Raw genomic sequence first — 13301 nt, forward strand, 5'->3', positions numbered from 1 at the left:
GTGCAAATTTGTTTCAATTTTTTTTACTGATATTTTGTACATCAAATTAAATCATTAAACATCATAGATTTTGTGTTCTGAAGAAAATAAAAACTAAAACTATGAATTGGTGAGTACTTTCGTTGAACTATTTTTCGCAAACTTGTATTCAACAAAGAATTGTTTCAGGCTTGGAAAAGCGTTGACTGCAATTCTGGATTCTGATCGTAACACCGATTGTAAATTTATCATCAATGATAAGGTCTATTTAGGCCATAAATTGATCTTCTCGTGTGCGTCCGAAGTCTTTGAGCGCATGTGCTATGGAAACTTTACCGAGGGAACGACTGGAGAGATTAAGCTAACAGACGTGGAGCCCGCAACTTTCGTAATGTCCATTATAGAAAATTTTAGGTGTGAACTTTTCAAAAAGAGATTAAGTCAAGAAATAATTCTTTATGGGATTGAATTTCGGTTTATCATTCAAATTAAGGTATTTTCAATAAGTTTGAAGCGGTCCAGCTCGGGAATACATCCCTTAAGAACTATAATTAAATTCTTGAATGTGTGCACTGGAAAATCAAAAATGTTCGCCTGGTTGACTATTTCTCTTGCTTCCCCTTTAAGATATGAATTGACTTCAATAAATAATGAGGAACACGAAAGTACGTGCGAGCCAGACATCGTCACGGGTGGCAAATTTCGACACTCGACTCACACCCGTACTTTTAAGAGTGCGAGTGCTACTCGTGCACTCGCAAACCGAGTGAGAGATACACACTCATTCAAAATCATGCGAGTGCTGCGAGTATGAGTCATTGTCATACTCGAGCCTTTCTTGCACTCGCCTATTCGGCACCCGATCATTTTAGGCACTCGGCTTGTACACACTTGTGTCTCGCGGGTGGTTGTTCTTCGTGCAACCGATCATTTTAGACACTCTTGACGAAATGCTCTGACACTCGCGAGTGTTTTGCTCAGACACTCGCGAGTGTTTGATCAGACACTCGCGAGTGTCTGAGCAAATACTCGGGTGTTTTCCCCCACCCCTATTGATGCTTGTGTGTCGCGGCTCGCGGGTAGATTTTATGACTTTTTGACTTCTTTGAATGATTTTTGGGGTGTTTTTTTACTTTGACAAATGGTCAAATAAAATATCAGGTGGTTTTTCCTGAAATTTATTTTTTACATTCTTATTATAAGCATAAAATAAAACAGATTAGTCGTATTTTTACTTGTTTGTTTCCTTATCAATATATAAAAATTCTTTAAAAATTAAAATTTAATTTTTATTTATTATATAAGACATCAAAATAAATACACTACACAAAGCCAAAAAATAGTTTTCGAATTTAAATTTTCAAGAAATAAAATGAGTGCAAGAACAGCGCACCAGCAATAACAAGAACAATACAAAAAGCCGACGGCATTTCTTGCATCTCAATATACATACACACAAACGTACATATGTATGTACATACATACAATCGTGCCGGTCCACCCATAACCACCGGCACCGGCTTTACCGAGTGCATAGAATCACCGATCGCAAATTGCCGAGTATGCCTCGGCACTCGCACTCGCGAGTGTAAGGCTCGCGAGTGGCGAGTATGCCTCGGCACTCGCACTCGCGAGTGTAAGGCTCGCGATACACTTATTGCTCATGAGTATAAGGCTCGCGAGTGTGTGTATTTTTGGCCACTCGCACTCGCGAGTGTAAGGCTACCGAAAAGGCACATGAGTAACGGGTGCACCCGTTGAGTGTGTATACCCGTGCCGTTCTCTGGTTCCTACAGCAGTCGCTGTTAAATCTAAGTCGACGAGGACAGATGCTATTATAGCGCTCTAAGGCAATATTTGGAGGCTCCAAATTCCCCGGAGAACGTCGCCTTTTAGAGAGGTTTGAAATTGTTCAATATATGCTTTTAAATCTAATGGTTATTTTTTATAGATATGCTCAGATTCCATGAAAGCTTTGAAAAGCATTGCAAAACAATACTTTTGCGTTCCAGCATCTTTCACGGCGTCCGAGAGGATTTTCAGCAAAGCTGGCCAAGTCATTAGTGAGCGCTGGAGCTCTCTCAAACCAAAAATAGTTAATATGTTGTTATTTTTGAACATAAACAGCATCCTTTATGATCTCAATTAAATAAGTTAAATTTAAACGGCGATAATCGATTATAATCGATGTTTTCATACCAAAATATCGACAACATCGATTGTGGCCAACATTGATGTTTTCCCAGCTCTACCGACTGGTCCGCAAAAAGCGGACCCAGAACCTAAGGCATCACTCCCAGCTACTGACCCATCGTTCATATCAGTGACAACCACTAGAGAGGCTCCAAGCAAACCGAAACTAGAACCACTTGAGAATTGCAACAGATAAATAAGTAAAATTTGCTGTTTACGTTTTCATCACTAACCATACAATACATAGATGCGTCAAGTCATACATCCAAAAGGTATCATTAAAAACAGTATTATTGCAGCCCCAGTCGGGCCGTGCGCTGCGATTCGAACATTGGAAAATTCGAAGTTCTAACGCAGCGCGCAGCGTTGAGTTCATTCGCAGATCAAATGCGGAGCGATGAGCACGGGCGTATTTCGTTGCGCTCTGCTTTCATTTCTATGTATGCGTGCATGTATCTACATGCTCGCCTATATTAGTATGTGTATGCATATGAAGTTTTGGAGGACAACAACAATTGCTCGCGTTCTATATGTTTGCAGTTAAATGGCACTTGCACAAGGACCGCGATGGCTCTGCTGGTAGTTTGCAAGCCCAACGTGTTGTGGGTCCAGGTTCAACTCCCGATCGAGAATATATGTATGCATATTTTGTTTTTTTTTTAATGCGATTTAAATTTTTTCATTCCCTTTCAACTTTACTGACAGAAGTAAAATCTAATCGCGCATTGATTTTTGATGACTTACAATTTAAACTTTTAATAATAGTAATTGTATTATTTTTATTTTCTCTAATTTTCTGAAATCTTATTATTATCTTAAGATGTAAAAAACAAAATTTTAAAGTTCAAAAGCACTATTTAGCTTGCAAAAAGAATTACGGCTTTATTTTATTATTTAATTTTGTAACAAAGTAGTATGTGTTGTTTTATATGTTTGTGATTGTCTTTTGTATGTTTGATGTTATTTAGTGCCAGACCTCCAGGCAAAAACAGTGATTGTTAAATATATGTATGTATTTCATGTTCATTTTGTAGTATAAATTTGCACCCTAAAAAGCTACTGTCCAACTCGTTGGAATACCGTAGTTAACCTCTTTAAGTCGGTTGAGCTAAATTGGATGGAAATTTCGCAGATTTTGGTAGATAAAAATGAAATTTCAAGAATTACAGATATTAATTTAAATAACATTAGCGGAATCGTCAACCTTCTTGCACCATTTGAATGTTGCTCTAAAATGCTAGAGGGTAGCAATTATCCAACATTGCACTTGACGGTTCCACATATAAATAAGTTAAAAAACATATGCTCACCAAATGAAAATGATATTGAAATAGTTCAAAAATGCAAACTAACGCTTTTAGAGTCCATAGATTCAATAGTCATAGAAAATTTAAAAAAATATCACAACATTGCATTATTTTTGTTTCCACCCACCAATAAATTAGCAAAATTCTCAGAATTAGAAAAGGAACAAACTTTTAAAGACGTTGAAGAAATGATGATTAATATTCATATAAATTGCCAAAATGATGAAATTGAGAAATTAATTCAACCTACACAAGACATTGATAACATATTTGCAGATTATTCAGAACCTATTCATAGCCCTAACATATTATCTTATATTCAAGATGAGCTTTACACATATAAAAATGTTAATAAAGCGTATAATGAAGATTTTGATGTTTTGCAGTGGTGGTCAATAAATAAAGACCGTTTTCCGCTGCTTTATTAAATTAGCTGCAAGATACTAGCAGCTCCCGCGAGCAGTGCTGCATCGGAAAGGGCATTTTCTGTTGCCAAAAATTTAATTTGCGAAAAACGGTCAAAAATTGCCTCTACTGAAGACATGGTAAATAAAATAATGTTTCTTCATTACAATATAAATAATTTAAATATAGGATCTTTAATAACATAAAATAAATATTATAATTAGTTTTAATTTAAATAATAATATTTTCTAAATTCTTTTTTTTGTAATAAATACATTTAAAACGAAAATTCAAATTTATTTTTTAATCGGACATACATACACACGAGAACTATATATGTGTGTATGTACCAGTCATGAAGATTCACTCACTGTACAGTAAGTAAACTGCACACCAAAACACTGTACAGTGTGTTGACTGCTGCACACCAATTTTGCTGTACTCATTAACAGCTGTACAACTATGGAATGAGTGAGAACACTGTCAATCAAAACAGACAATACTACCCTACTCACTCACACCCAAATATACTGTGCAGAAATAAGAGTGTGCCCACATTTAGAATAAATGATTCATTTGTCGTTTTAGATGCATTCATGCAGAAGACTATTGTGAACAATTTGCAAGTGAAAGTTTGTGTGAAAAAGAAGTCAAAAAACTATTAATATAAAACAGTCCTAAAAGTGATTTTCATTGCGGATAATAAATAATTAGTTTACGTGTTTTGAGCAATTTGTCGTTCTTTAATTAAAAAAAAAAACTATGGCAGAAACATCCGAGTGCATGAAAAACAAAGTTGACAGTGGAGCATACCATCTTTCCAATATACACAAGGGAAAAAGTTTAATTTGGAGCATTTTACGGGAAATTTTAAAAGACGATGAAACCGTAGTCGAAGGATGGGTTTTCTGTGAAAAGTGTCGTAGTGTTCTTAGGTATAAGGTATATATGCACTGAATGGGTTGTGAGAGATTGCCAACCATTTTCAGCAATTAATGGACCTGGTTTTAAGGCGATGGTCCAATATTTTATAAAGATTGGTGCTATGTATGGGGAAAACGTCGATGTCGATGATTTACTTCCCAGTCCCATCTACGCTATGCCGGAAAGCGCAAAAATTTGCGGAAGATAAGAGGAAGGATATTTCAGTGGAAATAAAAGAAGCAAGTAAAAACGGTGGAATAGCTGCTACTGTGGACATGTGGACAGACCAGTACGTCCAAAGAAATTTTCTGGGCGTCACTCTTCACTATTATATTAAAAGCCGTCTATGCGATATTATTTTGGGCGTCAAGTCGATGGATTTTCAAAAGTCAACGGGATCCAATATTTTGGACAAAATAAAAAGTTTATTCCTTGACGTTGAGTTAGAAACCATTGACAATATAAAATTTGTCACGGATAGAGGCTCCAATCTAAAAAAAGCATTGGAAAATAATTTCCGATTAAATTGCAGCAGCCACCCACTTGCCAATGTGTTGGAGAAACCTTTTGACGAAGCAACGGAGCTGGAGCAGGCAATTACATCATGCCGTAAAATTGTTAAGTATTTTAAAAAATCAAATTTTGCAACACAAACTCCACACAACCTTAAAATCTGCTTGTCCAACTATGTAGGTGGAACTCCAATTATACCATGCTGAAGTCCATTCTCGATAAAATACATAATGTGAAATGTGAATACAATTTTGAGCGAGACGCATGTGGCCGATAGATTGATGGATGTCAGCAAGTCAATACTTACAACGTTGGTCGGGCTGCTTGAGGACTTTGAAAATATTTTCAAAGAGTTACAAACCTCAAGCTCGCCATTATTGTGTTTCGTGCTGCCGTCTTTGAGCTATGCGATCCTGACCTGATGGATATGCAGTCAATATCATTATTGAAAGAGAGAATCGCCATAAATATACAATATGGGAACAAAATTTAACTACATATATGTCACAAGGTGGCGTTTCTCCTGTTTCCGAGAGCAGTACATCTGCTGGAAAATGAAATTATTGATATACAGTGTTTCTGCGTATCTGAGAAAGAACAATATATTTTCAGATCATGCTACGGAGTATGCGTCGAGACCATCCACTTCAAGCCAGGAGCGCGCCATTGTAGCACCACCAAGCCAGACTGTGTCAAAAACAGCATTTTTATACCCGCTACCCATAGGGTAGAAGGGTATTATAACTTTGTGCCGGCAGGAAATGTATGTAACAGATAGGAGGAGGCATCTCCGACCCTATAAAGTACATATATGTATTCTTGATCAGCGTCAACATCCGAGACGATATAGCCATGTCCGTCTGTCCGTATGAACACCTAGATCTCAGAGACTATAAGAGATAGAGCTATAATTTTTTTTCGACAGCATTTGTTATGTTTGCACGCAGATCAAGTTTGTTTCAAATCTTTGCCACGCCCACTTCCGCCCCCGCAAATCAAAAAAATCAAATAACAAGCGTAATTTTAAAGCTAGAGTTACAAATTTTGGTATATAGAGTAATAACTATAGTAGTTATGATCCCTGAAAATTTGGTTGCGATCAGAAAAAAATTGTGGAAGTAATTAAAGAAATACTTGTGTATGGGCAAAAACGCCTACTTACTAGGGGTCTTTGTTGCTTTGGCCGGCAATCTGGCATATTGTGCCGTCTATGGTATATTTTGAATGGTGTGCTATATCGATATACCACATATATACCATTTGGTATATTTTTAGTATTTTTGCAGTATATTTGGTATATTTTGAGAATAATACCGCAAAATATATTGCTTTTATTCCAAATGGGTAGCGGGTATCTCACAGTCGAGTACACTCGACTGTAGCTTTCTTACTTGTTCTTTTCAAAATTGGTTGCTACTCCAAATCGCAGTGCCGTAGAAACTCCCTTTGATGAAATTCTACGGTATTGCAAAGAAAGAGTAGATTTTGATGTGATACAATGGTGGAAGAGGAATGAAGATCGTTACCCAAACCTTTCGAAGCTGGCATTTCATATTTTATCAATACCTGGCAGTAGTGCTGCATCTGAAAGTCTTTTCCTTAGCTGGAAATGTCATTACTGAAAATCGCAATAGATTGGGATCTGAATCTGTAGATAGTCTAGTTTTTTTTACATTCTTATTATAAGCATAAAAATATAACTGATTAGGTATGTTTTGACTTGAACTTTAAAAAAGAGTTATGTTTTTACTTGTTTTTGTTCGTTGCAAACATATAAAAATTCTTTAAGATGTAATTTTTATTAATTATATAAGTCATCAAATAAATACACTAAAAAAAGCAAAAAAAAAAATAGTTTAATAATTTAAATTTTAAAGAAATAAAAAGATTGCAAGAGCGTACCAGCAATAACAAGAACAACTCACTTAGCCGACGGCATTTCTTGCATCTCAATATACATACATACAAACAAATATATGTATGTATATGTACATACATAAGCCGACGGCATTTCTTGCATCTCAATATACATACATACATACAAACAAACATATGTATGTATATGCACCGGCTTTACCCGAGTGCGTAAAATCAAATGTGCATTTTCAACCCCCATACACATGAGTATTTGCCTTTTTTGACACTCATACTCATGAGTACAAGTGTATCGAACGAAAACGTTCTCTGACTCACACGCAACAAATTTCCTTCGCTGGTCTAGAGATCGAGGAAAAAAAAGAAAAAGGAAGATTTGGTTAAAAATTCGCAATTGAATTGAACCGTTTCCGAATGTTGCTGAAGATTGTTGTTCATTTATTTGATGAACTAATCAAATTGAAAAATTCAACTTGGCAGATTAGAGCTGAAAACTTGACAGATTGGAGCTGCCAACTTGGCAGATTGGAGCTGTCAGTTTGGTAGAGCTGTCAATCGATGAAAAGCTGTCAAGTCACCCAAGCAGAATATTTTTGGAGTTGTTTAGAATTCGACTGAATTGTAAACTGAAAGGTTAACTCAATTTCTAACGTTCCTAGAGTATTCTTTATTATAATTTTAAAAATTATGTCAAGATGGCTTTTTCTAACGGCTTGTTGGCATTACAGCCACAACGGCAACGGGTGTTGGACGACGGGCGGCGGGGGCGAAAACTACGAGCGTACGAGGGTACTTCAGGATGAAGGAAGCCGAACTCCGCTGCAGGGAGCAAGAGCTGGCCACGGAGACCAAGATGCTTGAGCTGACGAAGGCAAAGCTAGAGCTCTTAAATATGCGTGAGGAGCATCGACTGAATGTCGAGCACCAGAAAATAAAGATAAGCCTGATACAGAGGCAGGAGGAGCAATTGCGAAGACAACGCAGCGCAGTATTTTCAACGACATCAATTGGAGCTAAATACCGATCTATATATTCTCCAATTCGTTAAGAATAAACAATAAAAATCAAGCTACGTAAGTAAATGGACAGATTAAAATGCCTAAGCCAAAAGCTTAAATTTACTTTAGGTGGAGTTCGGTTTGGCACAACGACTGGTCCGCAAAAAGCGGACCCAGAAACCTGAGGCATCACCCCCATCACCATTCATGTCAGGGACAACCACTAGAGAGGCTCCAAGCAGACCGAAACTAGAACCACTTGAGAATTGCAACACGTAAATAAGTAAAATTTGCTGTTTACGTTTTTATTTATGTAAACAAACCTGCAATTATGCCATAGGAAATGTATGTTAGAGGTAGAAGGAGGCATTTCCCGACCCTATAAAGTATATATATTCTTGATCAGCACCAATAGCCGAGACGATCTACCCATGTCCGTCTGTCCGTATGAGAAATGAGATAGAGCTATAATTTTTTTCGACAGCATATGTTATGTTTGCACGCAGATCAAGTTTCTTCAAAATTTTCGCACGCTCACTTCTGCCCCCGCCAATCACAAAAAGCGTAAACTATAGTAGTTGTCATTAGAGGTGGGCACGAACCGGCCTTTTTTTCGTGGCCCGCGGGCTTACACAGGCCCGGACCTTAAAATTAAGATTCGTGTGGGCCCGGGGCTTAGCAAAAAGGCCCAGCCCGTAAAAACCCGAAATAGGCCTGAAAACAATTTAATTTGAACGAATTAGAACCGCCATTTATCACATTTTAATTGCTTATCGATGCTACTATCGATTTGCTTACCACTCAGGACGCTGCAACAACTGGCGGATTGCCTATTTGGTGGCATAAAGTCCAAAATTTTATGGAAGAAAATTTTAATTTTTATTTATATATTTAAACCAGATACCCTAGATAGAAAGTATCAATAAATATTTTTGTTAAAAATGCAACCTTGCAATTTTTATAGATTTTTAAAGTCAGGTGATTGAACAGCTGATTTTTGTGACAAAATTGGTGGGAAACTTTTGGTGACTTTGTGCGCTTGGCAAATCCAAACGAAAGAAAAATTTTATACTTTGTAAAATGGATATTGATGTTGGAGGTATGTAAATTAAGAATAATAAACACAGTTTGTGTGATAATTTGTGAAACGATATATATGTGTACTGTTTTGTGTTGTCTCAAGAAAACAAAAAGCTAACAAAAGTGTTCGTCTTCTGTATTTCTGCGGTGTGTTATGTATATTAATCAATAGTAGACACTTTATATTAAATTTTAATAACAGTCCGGTTTGCGGCTTTTCCGATGCTTTCATTTTTTAGATGTGCTTGAGTTCTGTCATGCCACGTTGCTGGACGTGTGAATCGACAGCGGGCTCCACTCTTCCGCGCTGGCTAAATTTATATTTGGTCAAATAGATAAAAAAAATAAAAAACAAATTAAAATAAAATATCACGTATACGTCATGATGTCTATATAGGCAGTTAGAGTAGGCGTCGTCAAACTTATTTTGAAGTTTGCTTAAATATTTAGGGTGGTCTATTATTGAAGTATGCCAAGTTTCAGCTCGATAAATGCAATATTCGATTTAATGCTGTAAATAAAACAAGTAAGAAAGCTACAGTCGAGTGTGCTCGACTGTGAGATACCCGCTACCCCTTTTGAATAAAAGCAAAATATTCCGGTATTATTTTCAAAATATACCAAAAATACTACAAAAATACTAAAATATACCAAATTGCGTATTTGGTATATCGATATAGTACCACATTAAAAAAATACCATAGACAGCACAATATACCAGATTGTCGGCCAAAGCAACTATGACCCCTAGTGAGTAGGCGTTGTTGTCTATTCGAAAGTATTTCTTTAATAACTTCCACAACCTGATCGCAACAAAATCGGGGATGACAATTACTATTGTTGTTATTGTATATACCAAAATTCGAAGGCTCTAGCTTTAAAATTACGCTTGTTATTCGTTTTTTTGATTTGTGGGGCGGGAGTGGGCGTTTTGAAGCAAACTTGATCTGTGTGCAAACATAACAAATAAATTATAGCTCTATCTCTTATAGTCTCTGAGATCTAGGTGCTCAAACGGACGGACGGACAGACGGACATGGCTAGGTCGTCTCGGCTATTGATGCTGATCAAGAATATATATATATATATATATATATATTTTTATAAGGTCGGAGATGCCTCCTTCGACCTGTGACGTACATTTCCTGCCGGCACAAAGTTATAATACCCTTCTACCCTATGGGTACCGGGTATAAAAAGAATTGTCCCCAAATTTTGTAATCCCTTATATCGAACTTGTTGACTTTTACGAACTTCTACTGAAAGGGTAGCGGGTATCCCAAGTAGACATTCTAGTCCTCCGGCGGAAACCCACCAACAAAGAACCATGAACAAGAACCGTGAACCATGAACCAGAACTAGAACCACAACCAGTACAAAACCAGAACAGACCAAAAACATCGCAACATCAGGATCCATTTCTAAAGTAATCTATATCGAGTCTTTTTTTTCAAGAAGGAGGACACTCATTGAAGTATCGGCCAAGCGTAGGCGGCAAGAATATTTCGAAATGGATCCGAGGCCATGCCATCTCGCAATCGCTCACTTAACATCCGAGCTTAATTTAAATATTACCGTGGTAGAGACTTGGTTTGCAAATGAAAGACGTCATCAAAAACATTTGAGTCGCAAGGTACACCATTAAAGAGTGAACAATAACAACAAGATTCTGAAATCATCGCAGCAAGGCGACGTCGCACAGTGGTTACGCCCATAGGCCAAAAATAAAAAAAGTTATATCAACAAAAATGTACGAAAATTAAACAAATCGTTTATAAATTGTCCAAGCTTCTTCATGGCAAACTAGATTTTTCTGGATATCTAACGTTTTTTTCTAAAAATAGAATTGAAGTTGCGAGCAGGTGGTCATTTGCACAGCGCACCTTGAGCGCATCGCGAATATACAACAGGTAATTCTATTTTGAATATTCTATTCTATTTTAGTATTTTTAGCGACATCAATTGAAGCTAAATACCGATCTAGATATTCTCCAATTCGTTAAGAATAAACAATAAAAATCAAGCTACGTAAATGGACAGATTAAAATGCCTAAGCCAAAAGCTTAAATTTACTTTAGGTGGAGTTCGGTTTGGCACAACGACTGGTCCGCAAAAAGCGGACCCAGAACCTGAGGCATCACCCCCAGCTACTGACCCATCGTTCATGTCAGTAACAACCACTAGAGAGGCTCCAAGCAAACCGAAACTAGAACCACTTGAGAATTGCAACAGGTAAATAAGTAAAATTTGCTGTTTACGTTTTTATTTATGTCAACAAACGTGCAATTATGCCATACAAATTTGCAATTGGAGAACGAAATTAAATTTACTCTAGGGTGTTTTCCCTCCACCTACTCTCTTGATGCTTGTGAATCGCTGCGGCTCGCGGTAAATTTTATGGCTTAGTGAACGATTTTGTGTTTTTACTTTACAAATAGCCAAGAAAATATATCATTTAATTTTTCCTGTAATTTATGGAAATTTTACAAATATGCAAATACCCTTTTGTACTTGTTAAACCTTTGGAAATTTTTGAATTTCTTTACTTAAAAAAAACAATAAAATCACAAAAAATATATGCACTTGTCACCAAACAGAGGTATTGTTTTATCTCGATTTCAATCCTTTCGTCAGTTCGAATTGTGCGTTATGTGTGATCGGTTGTGAAAATCATTAACATTGTCAGTCTAAATCGTGATTTTCATTACAAATAAATAAATTAAACAATTTCTTACGTGCTGTGAACAATTTGCAAGTGATTTGATTTGTGAAAAGAAGTCAAAAAACTATTAATATAAATAGTCCTAAAAGTGATTTTTATTGCGGATAATAAATAATTGGTTTACGTGTTTGAGCAATTTGTCGTTCTTCAATTAAAAAAAAAAAAAAACTATGGCAGAAACATCCGAGTGCATGAAAAACAAAGTTGACAGTGGAGCATACCATCTTTCCAATATACACAAGGGAAAAAGTTTAATTTGGAGCATTTTACGGGAAATTTTAAAAGACGATGAAACCGTAGTCGAAGGATGGGTTTTCTGTGAAAAGTGTCGTAGTGTTCTTAGGTATAAGAAGAATCAGACATCAAACTTGTCTCGGCATAAATGCTGTATTGCATTAAAACAACCAAAGGATGGAGCAAAGTTGTCAGACCACGACAAGAAGGAAGCGTTGGAGAAATGCACTGAATGGTTGTGAGAGATTGCCAACCATTTTCAGCATTAATGGACCTGGTTTTAAGGCGATGGTCCAATATTTTTATAAAGATTGGTGCTATGTATGGGAAAACGTCGATGTCGATGATTACTTCCCAGTCCATCTACGCTATGCCGGAAAGCGCAAAAAGATGCGGAGATAAGAGGAAGGTATTTCAGTGGAAATAAAAGAAGCAAGTAAAAACGGTGAATTAGCTGCTACTGTGGACATTGTGGACAGACCAGTACGTCCAAAGAAATTTTCTGGGCGTCACTCTTCACTATTATATTAAAAGCCGTCTATGCGATATTATTTTGGCGTCAAGTCGATGGATTTTCAAAAGTCAACGGGATCCAATATTTTGACAAAATAAAAAGTTATTCCTTGACGTGAGTTAGAAACCATTGACAATATAAAAATTTGTCACGGATAGAGGCTCCAATCTAAAAAAAGCATTGGAAAATAATTTCCGATTAAATGCAGCAGCCACCCACTTGCCAATGTGTTGGAGAAATCTTTTGACGAACAACGGAGCTGGAGCAGCAATTACATCACCGTAAAATTGTTAAGTATTTTAAAAAATCAAATTTTGCAACACAAACTCCACACAACCTTAAAATCGCTTGTCCAACTAGTAGGTGGAACTCCATTTATAACCATGCTGAAGTCCATTCTCGATAAAATACATAATGTGAAATGTGAATACAATTTTGAGCGAGACGCATGTGCGCGATAGATTGATGATGTCAGCAAGTCAATACTTACAACGTTTGGTCGGGCTGCTTGAGACTTTGAAATAATTTTCAAGAGTTACAAACCTCAAGCTCGCCAT

General features: G+C 36.7%; 1 protein-coding gene across 1 annotated transcript; it reads left to right on the forward strand.

Moving 5' to 3' along the window:
• The first annotated feature begins 86 nt into the window (after positions 1-86).
• On the forward strand, positions 87-8057 carry LOC117577236 (uncharacterized). Its single transcript, XM_052008287.1, has 3 exons — positions 87-109; positions 169-393; positions 7925-8057. The coding sequence occupies exons 1-3, from the start codon at positions 102-104 to the stop codon at positions 8055-8057; spliced, it is 366 nt and encodes a 121-aa protein (XP_051864247.1). The 5' UTR covers positions 87-101.
• The last annotated feature ends 5244 nt before the right edge of the window (positions 8058-13301 follow it).

This window comes from Drosophila albomicans, unplaced genomic scaffold (assembly GCF_009650485.2).
Source record: "Drosophila albomicans strain 15112-1751.03 unplaced genomic scaffold, ASM965048v2 utg000105l_pilon, whole genome shotgun sequence".
In the NCBI taxonomy this organism is placed as follows: domain Eukaryota; kingdom Metazoa; phylum Arthropoda; class Insecta; order Diptera; family Drosophilidae; genus Drosophila; species Drosophila albomicans.